Source organism: Pseudorasbora parva, chromosome 19 (assembly GCF_024679245.1).
Source record: "Pseudorasbora parva isolate DD20220531a chromosome 19, ASM2467924v1, whole genome shotgun sequence".
Lineage (NCBI taxonomy): Eukaryota > Metazoa > Chordata > Actinopteri > Cypriniformes > Gobionidae > Pseudorasbora > Pseudorasbora parva.
In genome coordinates, this window is record NC_090190.1 from 31,340,046 (window position 1) to 31,360,080 (window position 20,035).

General features: G+C 40.1%; 1 protein-coding gene across 1 annotated transcript; it reads left to right on the plus strand.

The window, feature by feature from the left end:
• The first annotated feature begins 713 nt into the window (after positions 1 to 713).
• On the plus strand, positions 714 to 15,039 carry LOC137047772 (interferon-inducible GTPase 5-like). Its single transcript, XM_067425639.1, has 4 exons — positions 714 to 836; positions 1,168 to 1,200; positions 13,049 to 13,616; positions 13,845 to 15,039. Exons 3-4 carry the CDS (start codon positions 13,049 to 13,051, stop codon positions 14,471 to 14,473), a joined length of 1,197 nt encoding a protein of 398 aa, XP_067281740.1. The 5' UTR covers positions 714 to 836; positions 1,168 to 1,200; the 3' UTR covers positions 14,474 to 15,039.
• The last annotated feature ends 4,996 nt before the right edge of the window (positions 15,040 to 20,035 follow it).

The following is a 20,035-nucleotide window of genomic DNA, read 5'->3' on the forward strand; positions in this document are numbered from 1 at the left end:
AGAATGATTTCTGAAGGATCATGTGACACTGACTGGAGGAATGATACTCAAAATTCAGCTTTGCATCACAGAAATAAATGATCATTTAAAGTATAATAAATTGAAAAACAATTATTTTAAATTGTAATAATATATCACAATATTAAATGTATTAAATTTTTGATCAAATAAATAAATAAATGCAGGCTTGATGAGCAGAAGAAACTTCTTTTAAAAACATTACAAATAGTAGTGTCCAAACTTTTGGCCTGTATATATATATATATGTCTACATCACTACATCAATTAATTTATTATTTAATATATTATTATCAAAACTTAGCACGTGGAGGTCAATACAATTCATAGGAAACTCCTGCATTACACATAATTTGTTATTTAGGAAATATGATCCCAGAACAGCACCATCCTCAGGTGACTGAGTCAGATCATGGACGTGTAATTATATTACTCCAGTTCTCTGGGGAAATCGTGATTTACACCATATTCTGATGGTTTTCTGGATCATATTTACATAGGCCTAATAACACATCAGAATGAACGTTTTCACAATTAGGCTATATGTGGAGTCATAATTTTGTACTCTCGACTTTTTATGTACGTTATTAATGAGACCGTTGCATAATTATGTCTTAAGTTTTTTTTTTTTTTTTTTTTTTTTTTTTTTTTTTTTATGTGGCGGGAATGGGCTTTCCATTTGGTGATTTATAGCAGTGAAAGTGAAAGTAGGCTAGCTTTTGGGTGGATCTCGCTTTGCGTTCGTGGAAAAGTTTAGATTTGCGTTTTTTCATTTCAACAAGTGCATACTTGCGGTGTGGATTGGTCAGAAGAATTTGGTAAGAATAATATCTCCAGCTTTTACAATTGACAGCAATCTTATTTAGTTAGGCTTTTACACAGAAATAATAAATTAGTGTGAGCCGACAGAATACAACAAACGATTATCGAATATATTTAAATACAAAATTGCTGTGAAATGCATTTAAGGGAATGTTTTTTATTGTTGTAGAAAACAAATCTACCACTTAAAATCCTTTAAGTTTCACATTAAAGTGATTCGATTTATTGAATGTAGGCCTTCATTTTTTATTCGTAGGACTAAAAGCAGTAAATTTCACATCTGTGAAGGAAACTACGCTTCCAATCTTGATCTATTCATTCTTACAGCGTCATTCGAAGCTCAAAGTGAGACCGAAAAAGGTAAGATCTTTCATTCTTATAATTCAGTACTTTTTAGTCGGATAAAATGTAGGGGAGAGCAGGGTAATGCTTTTTTACTGTCTCAGTTTGTGCAAATCCACTTGGGGTTCTTCAGAGTCCTATTTATTTTTTTCTCACACTAATGTCACACGTCTAGTACATTTAGGCCTATGTGGTATTGGTTCATTAGTGTAGGCTATACATTTTTTCTTGATTTACCCTGAATGGAAGTGATAGGCTATGTGACATCATGCCCCAAAGGTGGGATCTAAATGACAGCTTAACATATTTCCTGATATAATAAAAAATAAAATATTTTGTCATTAAAATAGGCCTACTTTTTGATTTTATTTTTTTATTTTTTTACTTTTTCAAATAAAATAATGCCATCTTTAGGTCACATTGAAGGCAAACATGGTTGTTTCAGTATTTTCAATATTTTTTTTTTTTATTATTGATGTTAAGTGTTTTGATATATATTTTTGTATATTTTTGTCCACATTTTGTTCAGATGGCTATAGGCCTAGGCTAATTTGATTATTTGGGAATTTTTGTTAGGCTATGCCCAGAAACTCCGCAGCACTGTTTTTAATCATTAAATCATTAACAACAAACACAGCAAAACACTAGTATAGATTATAGTTCAAAACATAATAATAAATAATTTCTGAATATTGACTCAGTGCCCCAATTAGAACTACGCTATTATAGGCTATTCTATAGGCTACTTGAATTAATCTGAAGACACAAGCTTGTTTTGGTTAGATCCGCATTTAATAACTATCTCAGCTGTTAAATAACAGATATAAGATTAAAATACTATAAATACAAAAAACAGATGAAAAATTAACTTAAGACATTTAATTTTGCTATGATTAAATAAATAGGGAGTGATATCTTTAAAATGTTGGTGCAAATTTGTCTCTAAATAATAAGTAGCCTACTAAACTGAGGTCCAGTCATTTACAGTAGCCTAAATACAGTTCTTTTTTTTTTTTTTTGCAATAGGTCAGTCGTTGTTATTATTTAGCCAGGCGTCATTCACTCGCCTATTGTTAGGACCCAGAAGATGCAAAGGACTTACGCCGCTGCGAGCGCGTGTCGTTAAGTCCACGAGGCCGCAGGGTGTCCCATTTGTCATTTTATAATTTCCTTTATTTAACCAGGTAAGTCAGTTGAGAACAGGTTCTCATTTACAATGACGACCTGGCCAAGAGGTAGCTTAAGAAGCAAGTATGATATGGTAAAAACATAAAATTTGTACAAAAATACAGCATAAACATAACATGTAAAACACACAAATAACTAAAAACATGCGTACTTCTGCCGAGCCCATGGGTGCGAGCTACACAGCAGACTTCTTCCTGGCACTGGCAGTCAAAGCGACATCACAAGGTGAAATGCGGACTCAGAGGAAGACCGTGAGGGTTTAGTTTGCCATTTGGGACATGGCCTATAGCCTGCCCAAATGGCACTTCATGTGCACTTCTTTAATTTGTGGATTTATAATGGTCGCTGCGTGCGCCATAGGGTGTCCCGTTCGTCATAAAGAATGGTCGTTTTAAAGAAGGGGGCCCCATTGTGGCTGCTTGTGCACATCGATGTGCACTTCAGCTGAGCCCGCAAGTTCACAAGCTACTTAGCCTCTGTCCCAATTGGCACACTAGCTGTGTCCAAAAGTGAAGCCCGCAAGTGAAAGGGCAAATCGAGGGACAGGGTTGCCAGGTCTGCACAACGAATCACATCCAATTGCTAATCAAAAGTAGCATAATCATGACCTAAACATGCCAAACCACGGGGGTTAGGCGATAGAACTATTGCTAAAGTAAAGACAACTTAAACCTGTGTACTATGGGCTACAAACAACCCACAGCAACATTGTAAAAGTAGCCTAATTCCAGACTTTGCTACACTAAACCAAGCGTCATTAAATGGCCTATAGCGGGTGTGTGACAACAGTGCATTTCAGCAGCAGCACAAACGTTATCTTCTTTTTTAGCTGTTAATTTAAATTTCTGTTTTTTCTGATGTTAAACTTAAGTTATATTCTATAAAAAGTTGTAAAAGTACCAATTTATTTTCATTTACACATTTTAATTTGTATGACAAACTAAATGTATAAAAAATATTTTTTAATGTACAAATTATAACTTGCATTACAAAAATAAGCAATGTACAGAACAATCACTTCTATTTCAGCCTACATGTTTCAAGTTTCATAACCTACTTTCAAGTTACATAACTTATAACCTCACCTACATTTCAACATAATTTGAAATTACATAATTTGAAATCCGGAAATCAACACCAAAAGAGCTAATTTCAACACTTTAAAAATGTATATATGGGAACCACCTGCAAAGTGTTAATTCAACACTTTTAAAAGTGTTGCCTCTCACAACACCCAACTCAGTGTTACAATAAACTCTAATAGAGTAAAATATTAACACCAATGCAGATAACAACAACACTCTTACAGAGTTAAGTGCAGCTTTGTAGAAATCACTGGCAGAGTTAAAATTCTACACTGTTCTGGTGTTGATCTACACTTCAGAAAAATGGAAATCAATCTACTCAACTATATATATATATATATATACACACACACACACACACATACATTCATACACACACACTCTGTTCATTGTAAAGTTAAAAAAAATAAAGAATGCAAAAAGTTGTTTTAAACTAGTTCTTTATTTACGAGCAAGTCCATTTACATCTCAGAAGTTTAAAATAAATGATGAAGGGATAATATATGCATTTCTTTCATAAGCTATTAAAGCTGCTTATAAGTGTGCAATATTTCAAGTCCTGCATGTCAGTGAATGTATGTCCTGTGTCAGTGAAGTTGGTTCAGTACCTTCAACTTTGCAACAGAACAGCAGTACTTGAGTCAACACAACATTCAGCAGATGAAAAAACAGTCGCAGGATATCTGTGGATCAGTTGTGTCAAGTTGCTAACAGTACAGTTCAGCTGTTGTTTCATATGCAGTGCAGGAAAGGCTGTGTAGATACAACTCTCTGGAATGCTGATTCCCTAAACAACACAATACCAGACCAATTACAATTAATACTATTTTTATTTTATAAATAAAGCAAGTTTATGGTGCAAAAAGTTCAATCATCTTGGACTTTGGTGACTCAAACAATAAACTATTTTGGTTAGAATTGACTGATTTCCAAGTACATTAAAGGCTTACTTCATCCAAAAATGTTAATCCTGTTATTAATTACTCACCCTCATGTTGTTCTTAACCCGTAAGACTCTCATCTTCAGAACACTTAATGAAGATATTTTTAATAATATCTAAGAAATTTCTGTCCTTTCATTTACAGCCTATTCAGCCTCCACTTCCAAAGCCTAGAAAGGTACAAAGGAAACCATACGTGATCTATGTGACTCCAGTGGTTTAACCTCATTTTTATGAAGCAAGTGCTTTATTTGCTCAAAAAATCTCAACTCCATTTATAATATATATATATATATATATATATATATATATAGTGGCAGGGTGAAGGATCACGCAACAATGAAATTGGTGCAAAGCCCCCAGAGGGTGGATTTATTTGGATGAACAGTGACAAACGTGGTGATTTAGGTGCAGGTGCGCTGTATGTGTCCTTCTTCCTGGTGCCCTGGTGCTAGCGGTGACGTAGGTGTGGCGAGGTGGCCGGAGCGTCACAGGCTGCGGTCTGGGTGAGAGAGAGAGAGACAGGTTAGCGTAGTGCTGCATGGAGATCGTGCTCAAACTGGTGTCCCAGAGTTTTAAGCCCGGTCCTGATGGCCTGCAGCTGTGACGATCCGGCTCGTGCTGATCGTGTGCAGGTGTTTTCCATCAATTGCCAGGGCGACGCTGATGAGAGCTCGGGAGACTTGTCACACTCCCCCCCCCCCCCCCCCCCCCCCCCCCCCAAGCGTCGCGCTGGGGGGGTAATTAAAGTTAGTGGTGTATCTTGGGGAACATAGGGGTGGGCGGGGAGTGCGCTCTGTCTCCGAGCCTCTGGGACCCGATAGGGCCGCCGCCTCACGATGACCCCTGATGTCGTTCGGACGTCGTGCTGGATGACGGTGTCCCCGGGCAGACTTAGGCAACGGCCCCACCAGGTCCATTCCGATTCGCTCAAAAGGTACCCCGCTGCTGGGAAGCGGAACGAGCGGGCTGGGGGGAGGACCTCGTGGTGCGGTCCGTTGGCAGGTCGGACAGGCCTGACAGAAGCGCTTCACTTCTCCGTCCAAGCCTGGCCAGTGGTACCGGTCCCGGATCCGCTGGATGGTGTGGGCGACTCCCCGGTGGCCGGCCACCGGATGGCCGTGGGCTAGGTCCATGATCACCTCCGTCTTGGTCCTCGGCACCACGAGGAGCTCTTTGACCTCCCCCCTCCGCTGGGCGACACAGTACAACAGGCCGTTTGGAGTTTGGGCTTTGGAGTTCTTCTGGGGCGGTAGGATGGCGGCCTGGACGAGACTGACCGAGCTCCCCGAGTCCAGAAGGGCCAGAACCGGCCGCCCATTGAGTTTCACCTCCGTTCGCGGGGCTCCGCGGGGCGGCTCCTGATGGACGACACAGCCAGCCAACCATGCACGTACCGGTGGGACCGGTTCCTCCGTGGGCATCGGCTCGTCGATTGGGCCGGGAGCCGCAGGCCTGTGTACTGCGCGCTGGGTACCTTCCGGCGCGCATTGCTCCTGGACCACCCTCCGGGGGAAAGACGGCACTCGCTCCCCAGGGTCGCGGTGCATCGCCGCCTCCGCCAACTCGATGGCTTCGACGAGCTCGCTGATGGAGGTTGGATTCGTCATTCCCACCGCCCTCCTTGTGGGCGGCGGGAGAGCTCGGAGCAGACGGTCGATCGTGACACGCTCCGCTACCTGACCCGCGGTGGTTGTTCCTTCGAGCAGCCAGTGTCGGGACAGTCTGGAGAGTTCAGCGGCCTGGGCGCGGGCTGGGCGACGAGGCTTGTACTCCCAGTTGTGAAACAATTGTGCTGCTGAAATGGACGACAGCCCGAGGCGTCCGAGGATTTCTTTCTTTAATGCATCATAATTGTCAGCCCTTTCAGTGGGCAATGAAAAGTAGGCTTGTTGTGCCTCACCGGTCAGCAGGGGTCCCAGCAGCCGCGCCCATTCGCTCCGGTCCCAGTTCTCCCGCACCGCCGTGGTCTCAAATAGCTGCAGGAACAGCTCGATGTCGTCTTCCATGATGGGGGAGGAGCGCCGCCTTTTTCTCCGATCCGGTTGACTGCGTGGGTGAGAAAAAAAAACAATGTCAGTGTTGAGGGGGTGGTTGGTGATCCTTCACGCTCTTGCCCGCATTCTCCACCAGTGTGGCAGGATGAAGGATCACGCAACAATGAAATTGGTGCAAAGCCCCCAGAGGGTGGATTTATTTGGATGAACAGTGACAAACGTGGTGATTTAGGTGCAGGTGCGCTGTATGTGTCCTTCTTCCTGGTGCCCTGGTGCTAGCGGTGACGTAGGTGTGCCGAGGTGGCCGGAGCGTCACAGGCTGCAGTCTGGGTGAGAGAGAGAGAGACAGGTTAGCGTAGTGCTGCATGGAGATCGTGCTCAAACTGGTGTCCCAGAGTCAAGGCTTTTAAGCCCGGTCCTGATGGCCTGCAGCTGTGACGATCCGGCTCATGCTGATCGTGTGCAGGTGTTTTCCATCAATTGCCAGGGCGACGCTGATGAGAGCTCGGGAGACTTGTCACAATATATATTATTTTGCAAGCACGGCATTTGCATAGTTTAATGAAAATGTATGTTAAACCACTGGAGTTGCATGGAGTACTTTAATGATGTACCTTTATACCTTTCTGTGGCTTGAAAGTGGTAGTTGCATGGACTGTCTTTGGAGGGACAATGATTCAAATTGCGCCGAGGCTTTATGAAGCGGTCTTTTGAAATCTGCCATGCCGTTATTTAGTTTTTGTGCGTAAAAAATCTATTCTCGTCGCCTCATAAAATGATAGTAGAGCCACTGTAGTCAGATGGGCTTTGTAACGACGTCTTTAGTGCCTTTATGGGTCTTGAGAGAGGAAATGACACTGGTGTCAATGAAGGCCTTTCTGAGCCATCGGATTTCAACACAAATATCTTTATCTGTGTCTGAAGATGAATGGAGGTCTTACGGGTGTCCAACGACATAAGGGCGAGTAAATGATGACAGAATTTTCATTTTTGGGTGAACTAACCCTTAAGAAATCTCACTTACTAGTCATCTGCTGGAATGATTTTTGTTCCCTTCTTCCTGACTTTGTGATGTTATGGGCAGGTGATTTCCCAATCTGTTGAGTCTAAAATCAAACAGAAAACATCTACCTGTCAAATCATGAAAACAATTAGTTTGACTCAATTCTATTAGCCAAATACCAACAAATGAGATGTTTGTGGCCATGATTCTCTCATGTTATATGTTAAATCTTACCATCTCCAGACAGGTTCTAGTATACAGCCTTCAAACACCAAGCCAGGTACCCTTTACTTGATGCATCATAGAAATTCTCCTAAAAACACAAACCGCAAAAACAATACATTTAAACATGAAGGCATATCCAAACGTTAACCAAAAGTTAGTGATAATCAGCCTACATTTTGCAAAAAAATTTAGTCTGAAAGAATGACTTACCCATTCTAAAAGTATTGGTCCTCCAATAATAGTGACACTTTCAAGGGTATTGGTCTGCTGTTTGTGGAGTTGTTCTTCTGTTTTTCAGTCATATGGTAGGTGTGCTGGCAACGAGCAAAAGATAGTTTGAGGATAAAAAAATACTTTAAACAGTCTTAAAGTATACATGTTTCATTTAGCCTGATAAGCCAGACCCACATCAAGATGTTTGGTCTGGAAACTCACCATAGACAGGGCTCAATCTGAGGGGCGGGATAAACGGTTGTCTTTCAAACTCCCTCTGCACGCGATAGGATAGCGCTACAACCAACCAGAGCAACGAAGGTGAAGCAGAGCTCGCTGACTGATTAAACATTCGCCGTATCCGGTCGGCTAAACTACGAACACATCTTCCCTTTTTAAGAATGACTTCAGTGTCTTTGTTCTTTTCTCAGAGAAAAGCTTAACTCCAAGTCTTCCAGAGTCGCGGTCAAAGCTGATTCGAAAGACCGCCGCCGTTCGCCAGTTTCTGTGTTTACTAGAAGCACGCAAACGCAACTTGGCTGTCGTCATTATGGCCCCGCCCGCCGACTCTATACATGATGTGATTGGGCCGTCCAGACTAGAAATCTAGACGCACCCTAGCGGCAGCAAATTTAATCTGCCCGCAAGTGTCGTCTGGGAACTCTCAATAGAGGGAATGCATCGACTTCACTTTCCCGCCGTAACACGCCCCCTCAGCCGGGGCTGAGTGGCAGAAGAGCTGCTGCGTGACTGGAGTTCATGGAGGAAAACAGGAGTAGAGCAAACGATCCTTACAACTTACCAAAGATTCATCATTCATGGATGATGATATGCAGCCAGGAATCGTGTTTTCCTGACATTTTTAGGAGCCTCATTTCGACAAGAATGTTTATAACTGTCATTCATCATATTTTTCAAGTGAATCCTGCATGTATATGTGGATGCAGAGCCGGCCCAGCCACTAAGCGACCCTTGCAATTGCAAAGGGCCCCGTGGCCTGCAGAGGGCCCCCTAGAGAGCGCACGCACCTCGCCTCATCTGTTTGGGGAGGTGTTTATTATACTCGAAGCGCAGACTGGGTGCAGGCGTGATGAGACGTCATGCTCGGCCAGATTCGCCTCGAGCTTCTTCGGTTGCGGAGCCGCACGCAAAGTTACAAAATTTGACGTGCACACCGCCAAGCGAAATTGGGTCTCCCGCACTCCTCGTTGACGCAATTTTTGCCGCGCTTGTGCGGACGCGTCAAGTATAAACAAGGCTTAAAGCTACACTGAAGTTGGCCGTTTGATAAATGCAAGTTAATTCTTCAGTTCAATATTTGTGTCTAAAAAAGGCACATAAGTTCCTGTAGAGATAGCAATACACATTCTCCTTCTTTTTTTTGCCAAATAAATGAAAGCATGTCATCAATGTCTTTCTCTTGCTGTATCAAAATCTCTAGCTTTCCTCAGAGATAGTCAAGTTCAGTTTGTGCATGATTACATATAACAATTGTGTTAATACTGTATCCTGAATTGTGGATAAGTAAGCTATATATCATATTATGCTGAGGTAAATTTCTGGAGTGTTAACAAGTAAAAGCAAAAACAACAACAACAACCGTACAGAACTTAAAAACCGTGACCCTAAATCCGTGATACGAACCAAACCGTGGCTTTTGTGAACCGTGCCACCCCTAATGTGTACCTAAAGCAGTTTTCATCCATTTTATTTATTGCTTTTGGTATTTATTCAAGTGTATTTTTTGTTAACAGACTGAGAGTCCATTGCTTTTCTTGTTTTTTGTTTGTTTTGTTAATTTATTGTGGATATTTAAAATGTTTTCCTTATCAGAGTCTTTAGAGATAAAAGTTTATTGATCTTTAAAAAAGGTGTACCTTATTATTATGCCATTATCATTATTTTAGATGAAAATGGGTTTAGAACGAAAAATCTTATCATTTATCGCAATAATTTATTGACCAATTTATTGTCCAGCACAATTTGTTATCGTGTGCTGTTTTTGCCTATTAAACTCTGGTGTCAATTAAAAATGTTTCTTTTGATGGTCAGTGAAAATCACTTTATCAGTCTTTTTATTCAGCAAGTTCATCTGTGTGTGTTCATTGCACTGCACTGCCATTCAGCTCAGTGGTATCATAATTTCCTGTTAGACATCAAACATGGAACTCAACTCAAGAACTCAAGGTCTTTTATTGACGTTCTGTACATGTTACCACATAAGAACGAAATACGGACTCAGGACCAGCAGCGTAAAAAAAAGATAATTATAATACAGTAGGCTACATATAATTAAAACATAATTTAATAGACTACAAAATTTTAAAGTAACATAGTAGATATATGTACAGTATAGTTATAAGGTAGTCATTGCTTTTCTTTAGGCCTTACTTAAAACCAACCCATTCTCACTCCTAAGGCGTCAAAAACCGAAGCATGGTCAAGTGCCTTCTGCGTCACAATAAAGACGCTAAAGGTGCCCCAAGGCGTCGTGTTTCGACGCGCTGGGTGTTCCATTCATTTCAGTGAGAAACCTTTGGCGTCATACACAGACGCACTGGGTATTAGGAATGTTATCGTCATGGTGAAATTGTATTAGTTTATGATTTTGTCATTATGACATGTTGAGTGTGTTTTTCAATTTAATCAGCATGCATAATTTTATTTACATTTATTTTATTTACGCTATTTAGACATGCTTAACATGTAACCCAACCCCATCCCATCCCTAAACCTACCCATTTGTCTGAACATGATATAAAACACAGGATATAACATACTACTGCATCCACGAGTTATTCAAAAAAGTTAAATAATCCAAGTTTTCCGAGGCCAAACGATTGATTTGTATGAAGAAAATCCCCAAAAGCGATCAGCATCTCCATCCGCAGAAGATCATCAACAAACACATCAAATTTCAAATATTGGCGCCCGTTACGTGAGATTTCATAGTAAAATTGCATTGGCTCTCGTATGTCTTGTGACCAATTGCGTCATTACGTCAGCATTGATTGTAAAATGTCATTGGCTCTCGTGTGTCTTGTGACCGGCTGCGTCATGCTCAGGAGTCTTTTGAATTATTTGAATGAGATATGAATGAGTTCGTTCACGGGGCAGCAGCGGGATCATCATTTCAGCGATTAAAACATCAAGATCAACTCAGTTCTTCACATGAAGATATCGTATGACTTCAGAAGACTTGGAATGCAACATGAGTTAAATACTTTTATACTGCTTTGGTCCGTTTTTGCAATAAATACCTGTGACTGTACATTTATTTGCCTGTTATGTGTTTTGTATTGTTTAGATATGAGTAGGTTTAGGGTAGGAGTGGAGTTAGTTGCTAAAAAATATAAAAGTAGCCTTTAAATATTAATAAAATCATGTCTGCTTTTATAAACGCAAATAATGAAATGCGTCTGTTTATGACGCCAAAGGTTTATCATTGTAATGAATGGAGCACCCAGCGCGTCGCAAAATGACGCCCAGGGGCACCTTTAGCGTCTTAACTGTGACGCGGAAGGCACTTGACCATGCTTCGGATTTTGACGCCTTGGGAGTGAAAACGGGTTGTTAAAACGGTCAAGGGCCTCCAACCAAATTTTGCTTAGGGCCCCCAAAGGTCTAGGGTCAGTGTTTTGAAGCGTGTAGTGGTGGTAATATACTTTATATTCTCTAAAAGCTGTCACTCATTCAATAAACGCAATCTCACAAAGTTCCGCAGTGATGTTAGTATACAATGAATCTATTTTTTTCACAATATCTGCACTTACAGAGGTTTGCTGCGCGTGTTTAACTGAACTCAGCGCCTGGACAAACGCTCGAGCGGTAAGTGATTCCAAATTAAACACCTGTGATTGGTCAATTCCGTTGTAGAAGTCCACAAACATGTCTGTGATTGGCTACATTACTCACCGAGGCAAAAACACGTTGGAAATGTAATCATTGACGAGTGCAAATACAGATACACACTGGATCTTTTGCTAGCTCCTTTTCGCTGATAATATGCAATTATTACGAATTATTACAGAGGATTACATATCCTAGACAAGCAGTTATGTGCAGCGTTTCACTCTTAAAGCAGAAGCTGCAGCAGTTGGCATTGGTTTGAATGAGAAAATTACACGCTATTATCAAGTCCGTCTCAAGCTCAGAACAGCGATGACTATGCGGTCCGTGGACAAGCCTCCCCCTACACCCCTTCTGGCGCAGGGCCTGGTTTTGTGTGTTTTCTCTGCATTCGCGCTGTAAACCAATGCTGCCTCTCAGTCTTTCTGCCACTCAGCGGGGCGTAATCACAGTCACGCCAGCTGACGATGACGTCATGTGCATTCCCTCTATACCCTTCTGAGCTGTATTCCTCACAATCTGGACGGGCCAATCGTGTTGTGTATAGAGTCGGCGGGCGGGGCCATAATGACGACGGCCGAGTTGTGGTCGAATCAGCTTTGACCGCGACTCTGGAAGACTTGGAGTTAAGCTTTTCTCTGAGAAAAGAACAAAGAACGGTACTGAAGTCATTCTTAAAAAGGGAAGATGTGTTCGGAGCCGGATACGGCGAATGTTTAATCTGTCAGCGAGCTCTGTTTCACCTTCGTTGCTCTGGTTGGTGTAGCGCTATCCTATCGCGTGCAGAGGGAGTTTGAAAGACAACCGTTTATCCCGCCCCTCAGATTGAGCCCTGTCTATGGTGAGTTTCCAGACCAAACATCTTGATGTGGGTCTGGCTTGTCAGGCTAGGATTTAATATCAGCAGTTTCAAAAATCAGCTGGCCTTATTAAACTATATTGCCTCAGTAACAACTGGCATAAATCAACTGCATACCCTAGCCTACAGTTTGTTAAAGTGGGCAGGGAAGATCATTTTACAAAACTTAAAATGAATGCAAAAAAGGCTTCATGTACATCTTGATTATCACAATGAAAAGATCCATAATAATGAGTGTATGATTTGTATACTCATATTGAACTACTGAACATCTAAGAAAAATGGTTATACGAATCAGGTCTTGACAGGATCTATATGGATAAATGATACAAGGCATAAAAATTAATAAACTGTTTAGTTGATGGCCCATTTCCCCTTCCATCAGATAAAATGGGTCAACACACAGAAAGGGATGACTAGCTTATTTAACTGTTGTTTTAAGCAACATATTTTTGACTGTTTTAATTTTTTTTATAAAACTGTTAAACTTGACGGTTCTTTTTTAGATGGATATTGTTGAAGAATATGATGTGATAACTGAGGCGGACTTGGACAATCTCAAAGATGTCATATCTAATCAGGATCTCCCATCAGCAATAAACACAATCAAAGATTACCTCAAAAAGCAAGATCTTGTTGAACTTAACATTGGTGTGACGGGAGAGTCGGGTTCTGGAAAGTCCACGTTCGTCAATGCATTCAGGGGTTTAGGAGATGAAGAAGAGGGCTCTGCTGAAACTGGCCCAGTAGAAACCACTATGGAGCCTGAAGTTTACCTTCACCCTAAATACAAAAATGTGAAAGTGTGGGATCTTCCTGGCATTGGAACACCAAACTTCAAAGCCGATGAATATCTTAAACTGGTTCAGTTTGAACGCTATGATTTTTTCATCATCATTGCTTCAGATCGGTTCAGAGAATGCCACACTCAGCTGGCCAAAGAGATCATGAGAATGGGGAAAAAGTTTTATTTTGTTCGTTCTAAGATGGACTCATGCATTGATGCAGAGAAGAGGAAGAAGAACTTTGACCAGAAAAAGACTTTGGATAAAATCAGAGAGGACTGTGAAAATGGTAAGTTATTCAGTTTATGAAAGTGATTTGAACAACAAAAAGATTAAGATATGGTTTAAAATGGTTACATTATAAAATAACAGCTGTAATATTAAGTATTATATACTGATAATTATACATATAGCATTTATTAGATATAATAATAATAATAATTATATATGATATATATGGTATATGGTATTATATAAAATGTCTTATTTCTTGATGTCCTTTCTTGATTCTGTCTAGGTCTGAGAAAGATCGGTATAGATGATCCTGTCGTCTTCCTGATCTCTAGCTTTAAACTCGGCAAATATGATTTAAATCAGCTGCAGGAGAGGATGGAGAAAGAGCTTCCACAGCATAAGAGACGTGTGCTGCTGTTGGCTTTGCCAAATATTACACTGGAGATAAATGAGAAAAAGAAGAAAGCTCTACAGGCAAATATTCCAAAAATAGCCTTGCTGTCTGCTTTAGTGGCTACAGTTCCTCTTCCCGGTCTTTCATGTGCTGTGGATGTAGCCATTATAATACAACAGACAGAAATGTACTACAGTGTGTTTGGTCTGGATGATCCATCCCTACAGAAACTCTGTGAAAGATCTGGGAAGACCCTTGAGGAACTGAAGAGTCTGATGAAGTCATCTCTGCATTTTGGGATAAACCCTGCTTCAATATTACCCTTACTGGGTGCTGCGTCCCTGATTGTGGCTGAAAATGCAGTTGAATATGTTGCAAGCCTCATACCCATTATAGGCACTGTGGTGGCAGGAGGAATGTCCTATATGACAGTCTCAATAATGCTGAAGAGAGCTCTAAATGACATAGCAGAAGATGCCAGAAATGTGCTAATGGCTGCAGTGGGAACTGATGTGTAAACATGACCGAAAGTGAAACTTATAGACTTATAGAATAGACCAGGGGCTAGTTGCATAAACTTAGCCACTATGTTAAGACTGTGTCTTAAGCCATATTTTGACTAACTATCAATTAGTCCAAATGTAATCAGTCTTACTTTTCTAATTCAAATTGAACCGATCTACCATTTTATGTAACTGATCTTAAAAAGTTAGTACCAGTCTTAAAGAAAAAAATTAGATGACTTACTTTTAAGACTAGTCTAAGTGGAGAGAGGGAGAGAGAGAGAGAGAGAGAGAGAGAGAGAGAGAGAGAGAGAGAGAGAGAGAGAGAGAGAGAGAGAGAGAGAGAGATTTTCTAAATAAGTCTGTTATTTTGTTGTTGTTGTTTTAGACAAAGCACATTTCTGTTAGTTCAATAAACGTAATTTTGCATTTCTTTTCACTTTGTTCTTTTATAATTAATAGATGTGTTGTTTGGGCCCTCTTTTCCTTTTAATTTACTTTCCCTAATAATGCTGCAACATCACCTCTGTTGCCACTGTTAAACTTATGATGCATTACATTAAAAAAGAATGATCACTTTGGAGTGTTGTATTCAGTTCTTTTTATGATGTTCTAGCGCCAAATTTTGACTATAATTTCGATTTGATGTCATTTGAGATTGTTAGTACACTGTAAAAAAAAATGTTGGTTTTTGTTGGTTTAACTTAAAAAAGTAAGTAACCTGGTTGCCTTAAAATGTTGAGTTTATTGAAATTAAAAATATGAGTTGATACAATGAAGGAAATTTGTTTAATAAATAGAAACTGAAAATATTATTGTATCTGAACCACATAAAAAAAATGTGATAAATCATGAAAATAGCACTATTTGGCATATTTTACTGCGCCATCAGAAATAAAACACAATTACCCAATATGCTTACAAAATCTTTTAATAATATTTTAATAAAGGTTGTCGAATCTCAAAAAAGGTTCATTGTAATAACTCTCAATGAACACAAAATTTTAAGGCAACCAGGTAACTTTTTTTCTAAATAATTTTTTACAGTGCTATTCATGTGGACCATGACGTCACTGTACTTTATCACTGCCATTTTTGTGTCAACAGCTGCACAGCCTGCTTCAGTCTATGGGCACAGCAGCCACAACTACCAAAGAAAGATCAACAAAACACTCCCAGAAGGTTCCCAACAAGGTTACAATATGCCCGGGATATGTTGTTAAAACTTAATTCGATCGCATTGGATTTATATCGGTGGAATAAATGGTTGGCTTCAACCAGAAGGGACCACTGACAGCCAAACAGCAATGCACAACATTAATAACTATACTGGGACTGTCATATACATAACATTATATACAAAATTGTATTTAAATGTTGTGAATTCTCTGGGTTTGGTCTTGTTGTTTTAGCACACTGTTGTGTGTAAAGCGTGTTGGCTTAACGTACATATTCAGCAAATTAGCACATTGTTCATGCTTCACTTATGCAGATGTAAGTTGTAATAAGTTACTAAATATAAATATCTGATTAATCTCATTTTGTTGAGGTAGGCCTAAATAATCTGAAGCACTTTCTACCGGATTATCTTTAGTGTAAGAGTTCAAGTTAAGCACGTTAAAAGATTAAAACTGAAGTTATATTTGAATGTTAAGTCAGCAGTAGGCTATCTGGTAAAGTGGCTGTTGTGAGGACTTACTTATGATGGTGTGGACCATAAAGAGAGCGGAAGGAAGTGAGAGAGGGGAAGAAGAAAGAGGTGAATAAAGAGAGCGAGATTGCGAAAAGAGCTCGTCCGTGACCGTGTCCGTGGTTTTTATTGTTATCATAAGCATGAAATTAGGATTTAAGCCCCGAGAACAACCACAAGCAAATAGCTTCATGGAGCCACGCAAAATATTAATTCAACATTCAACTATAATTGGGGCTGTCATATTCTTAACATTATAATTGTTTAAAATGTTAATTTGTTATTTTGTTATGTTATTGTGAATTATTTCGAACCCAAAGCAACACTCAGACCGAACCGATGACGTAGGCCTATTCCACCGAGGCCTCGATGGTTTGTTATTGGTCACACGAATTCTACGTTTAGAACACAAGCCTCAAATCTGGGCTTTATTTGGCATGCCCATTTATTCTCATTATTAGAAGACATGTTTGTCTTTTAATCCTGAAATGTAAGGCAAATGGTGGATCTGGCGGCGGGGTTAGAGATACCTTACGCGGCGATGCCTCGGGTGGAAGAGATGCTTGAGTCAGCATCATCGCTGGGAGCCCCGCAGCTGCGGTGAGAAGGAGAGAGAAGTGAGAAGAACAACATCAGCATTAGTGGCAAGGCGTATTCGGCTTTCGACAGCAGCTCCCCCAGCTAGCAGGAACGTTCTCAGAACTTCGGCTAACATTCCCTATAAGTTTGGTTAATGTTCTGAAGAAAACATTTGAATGTAATGTTTAACAAATATTTTAATGGATAAATATTTATTGGATATTTCAAACTATTTTAACAAATCAAAAACTGAAAAATTGGGCGTGCAAAATTATTCGGCCCCCTTAAGTTAATACTTTGTTGCGTCACCTTTTGCTGCGATTACAGCTGTAGCCTAAATCGCTTGGGGTATGTCTCTATCAGTTTTGCACATCGAGAGACTGAAATTTTTGCCCATTCCTCCTTGCAGAACAGCTCGAGCTCAGTGAGGTTGGATGGAGAGCGTTTGTGAACAGCAGTTTTCAGTTCTTTCCACAGATTCTCGATTAGATTCAGGTCTGGACTTTGACTTGGCCATTCTAACACCTGGATATGTTTATTTTTAACCATTCCATTGTAGATTTTGCTTTATGTTTTGGATCATTGTCGTGTTGAAAGACAAATCTCCGTCCCAGTCTCAGGTCTTTTGCAGACTCCATCAGGGTTTCTTCCAAAATGGTCCTGTATATGGCTCCATCCGTCTTCCCATCAATTTTAACCATCTTCCCTATCCCTGCTGAAGAAAAGCAGGCCCAACCCATGATGCTGCCACCACCATGTTTGACAGTGGGGATGGTGTGTTCAGGGTGATGAGCTGTGTTGCTTTTACGCCAAACATAATGTTTTGCATTGTTGCCAAAAAGTTCAATTTTGGTTTCATCTGACCAGAGCACCTTCTTCCACATGTTTGGTGTGTCTCCCAGGTGGCTTGTGGCAAACTTTAAACAACACTTTTTATGGATATCTTTAAGAAATGGCTTTCTTCTTGCCACTCTTCCAGAAAGGCCAGATTTGTGCAGTACAGGACTGATTGTTGTCCTATGGACAGAGTCTCGCACCTCAGCTGTAGATCTCCGCAGTTCATCCAGAGTGATCATGGGCCTCTTGGCTACATCTCTGATCAGTCTTCTCCTTGTATGAGCTGAAAGTTTAGAGGGACGGCCAGGTCTTGGTAGATTTGCAGTGGTCTGATACTTCTTCAATTTCAATATTATCGCTTGCACAGTGCTCCTTGGGATGTTTAAAGCTTTGGAAATCTTTTTGTATCCAAATCCGGCTTTAAACTTCTCCACAACAGTATCTGCGACCTCCCTGGTGTGTTCCTTGTTCTTCATGATGCTCTCTGCGCTTTAAACTGACCTCTGAGACTATCACAGTGCAGGGGCATTTATACGGAGACTTGATTACACACAGGTGGATTCTATTTATCATCATTAGTCATTTAGGTCAGCATTGGATCATTCAGAGATCCTCACTGAACTTCTGGAGAGAGTTTGCTGCACTGAAAGTAAAGGAGCCGAATAATTTTGCACACCCAATTTTTCAGTTTTTGATTTGTTAAAAAAGTTTGAAATATCCAATACATTTTGTTCCACTTCATGATTGTGTCCCACTTGTTGTTGTTTCTTCACAAAAAAATTACAGTTTCATATCATTATGTTTGAAGCCTGAAATGTGGCAAAAGGTTGCAAAGTTCAAGGGGGCCGAATATTTTCGCAAGGCACTGTGTATATATATATATATATATATATATATATATATATATATATATATATATATATATATATATATATATATATATATTCTGAAGTATCAATTTAAATAAGACAATTGAAAAAAAAAGGTCAAAATTATAGAGAACACTTTCAAATACCTTTAAACTTTGGGTGTTAATCTGGCACCTGGTGCTAATTTCCGTAATAATCTGCCAATATTTAAGTGAAGCAAACTTTCCAATTTTCACTGATGTTGCAGGATGGAAAGCCGCGCTAAGGTTACTTAAACCCTACGACACCAGGTTGTCCAGATTTAGGCCAAAGGGATGACCCTTTCACCCTTTTTGTAAAAGAAGTTGGTCATTCCAAATCTGTAATTTCTAGAATATTGAGGCTTTACAAAGACACTAATTCATTCAAGTACCCCAAAAGGTACACAAGACCAATGCATGATAGGACAGGACAATACAGAGACTTTCAATGGGGAATCAGTATAACACTGCGGCTGGAATTACTCGCCAGTTCAGAGCTGAACACAGTAAGGATCTGTTTTACCATACAGTGTCTTGTCATTTAAGAGAATTCAGACTGAAAGCTCACTCTGCAGCAACCAAGCCTCTTATCAGCAGAAAGAATCAAAAGGCTAGACTAACCTTTGCTGAGGAGCATGTTGTGAACAGAGGAGAACCGGTCCAAAGTTAATTTTAGTGATAATGCAAGTTTAATTTATTTGGGTCCGATGGGAAACATTATGTTCGGCATCAAACTTGGAAAATATTGAACCCAAAGTGCCAAAAGAAGTCAGTGAAAGGTGGAGGAGGACGTGGCATGGTTTTGGGGATGTTTCTGCAGCAGGAGTTGGGCCTATTATACAACTATCGCAGAACCTCAAAACTTGTTTATCAGAACCTCCTTCGGCAACATGTGGTTCCTTCACTGCGAGCATCTCCCAATCAGCCCGCAATTTTTATGCAAGACAATGCCCCCTATCACACTGTAAAACAGGTAAAGCAGTTCCTTGGAAGTGAGAACATTGAAATAATCAAATGGCCAGCCGAGAGTCTGATCTAAACCCCATTGAAAATCTATGTAAAATCATTGGCGACAAAGTTATGGCTAAGAAACCCACTACAGTTACCGAACTGTGGAAGAGACTGGAAGAAGAGTGGACTAAGATCACACCGGAGCAGTGTGAGTATCTAGTGATGTCCTGTTGCTGCAGATGTGCTGAGCTCATTCAAAGCAAGCGTCTCTATACCTCCTACTAATTTTTGACTGCTGTAAGCATCAAATTTTAGTTGTAATGTTTTTTTTGTGCTGCATTGGTTATTGTTCTCTAAATTTGATCACAGTGTTTTCGACATAATAAAGGTTTTTGTTGAAGTACCTTGGTATTTTGTAAAACATGCTGGCAGAACAATGGTAGACCCACAGCTAATCGTCCTTCACATTTCCACCAATGAATATCAACAATATTTCTGAGAAAAATCTAATGCTTCTAAAATGTTCTATAATTTTGATCTGTATATAAATATATATATATATATATATATATATAGCCTATATATATAGCCTATATATATATATATATATATATATATATATATATATATA

Coding starts and splice junctions, on each gene's coding strand:
- LOC137047772 (XM_067425639.1), top strand. CDS start 13,049: ATGGATATTGTTGAAGAATATGATGTGATAACTGAGGCGGACTTGGAC. Junction 13,617..13,844: donor CAGAGAGGACTGTGAAAATG/GTAAGTTATTCA, acceptor GATTCTGTCTAG/GTCTGAGAAAGATCGGTATA.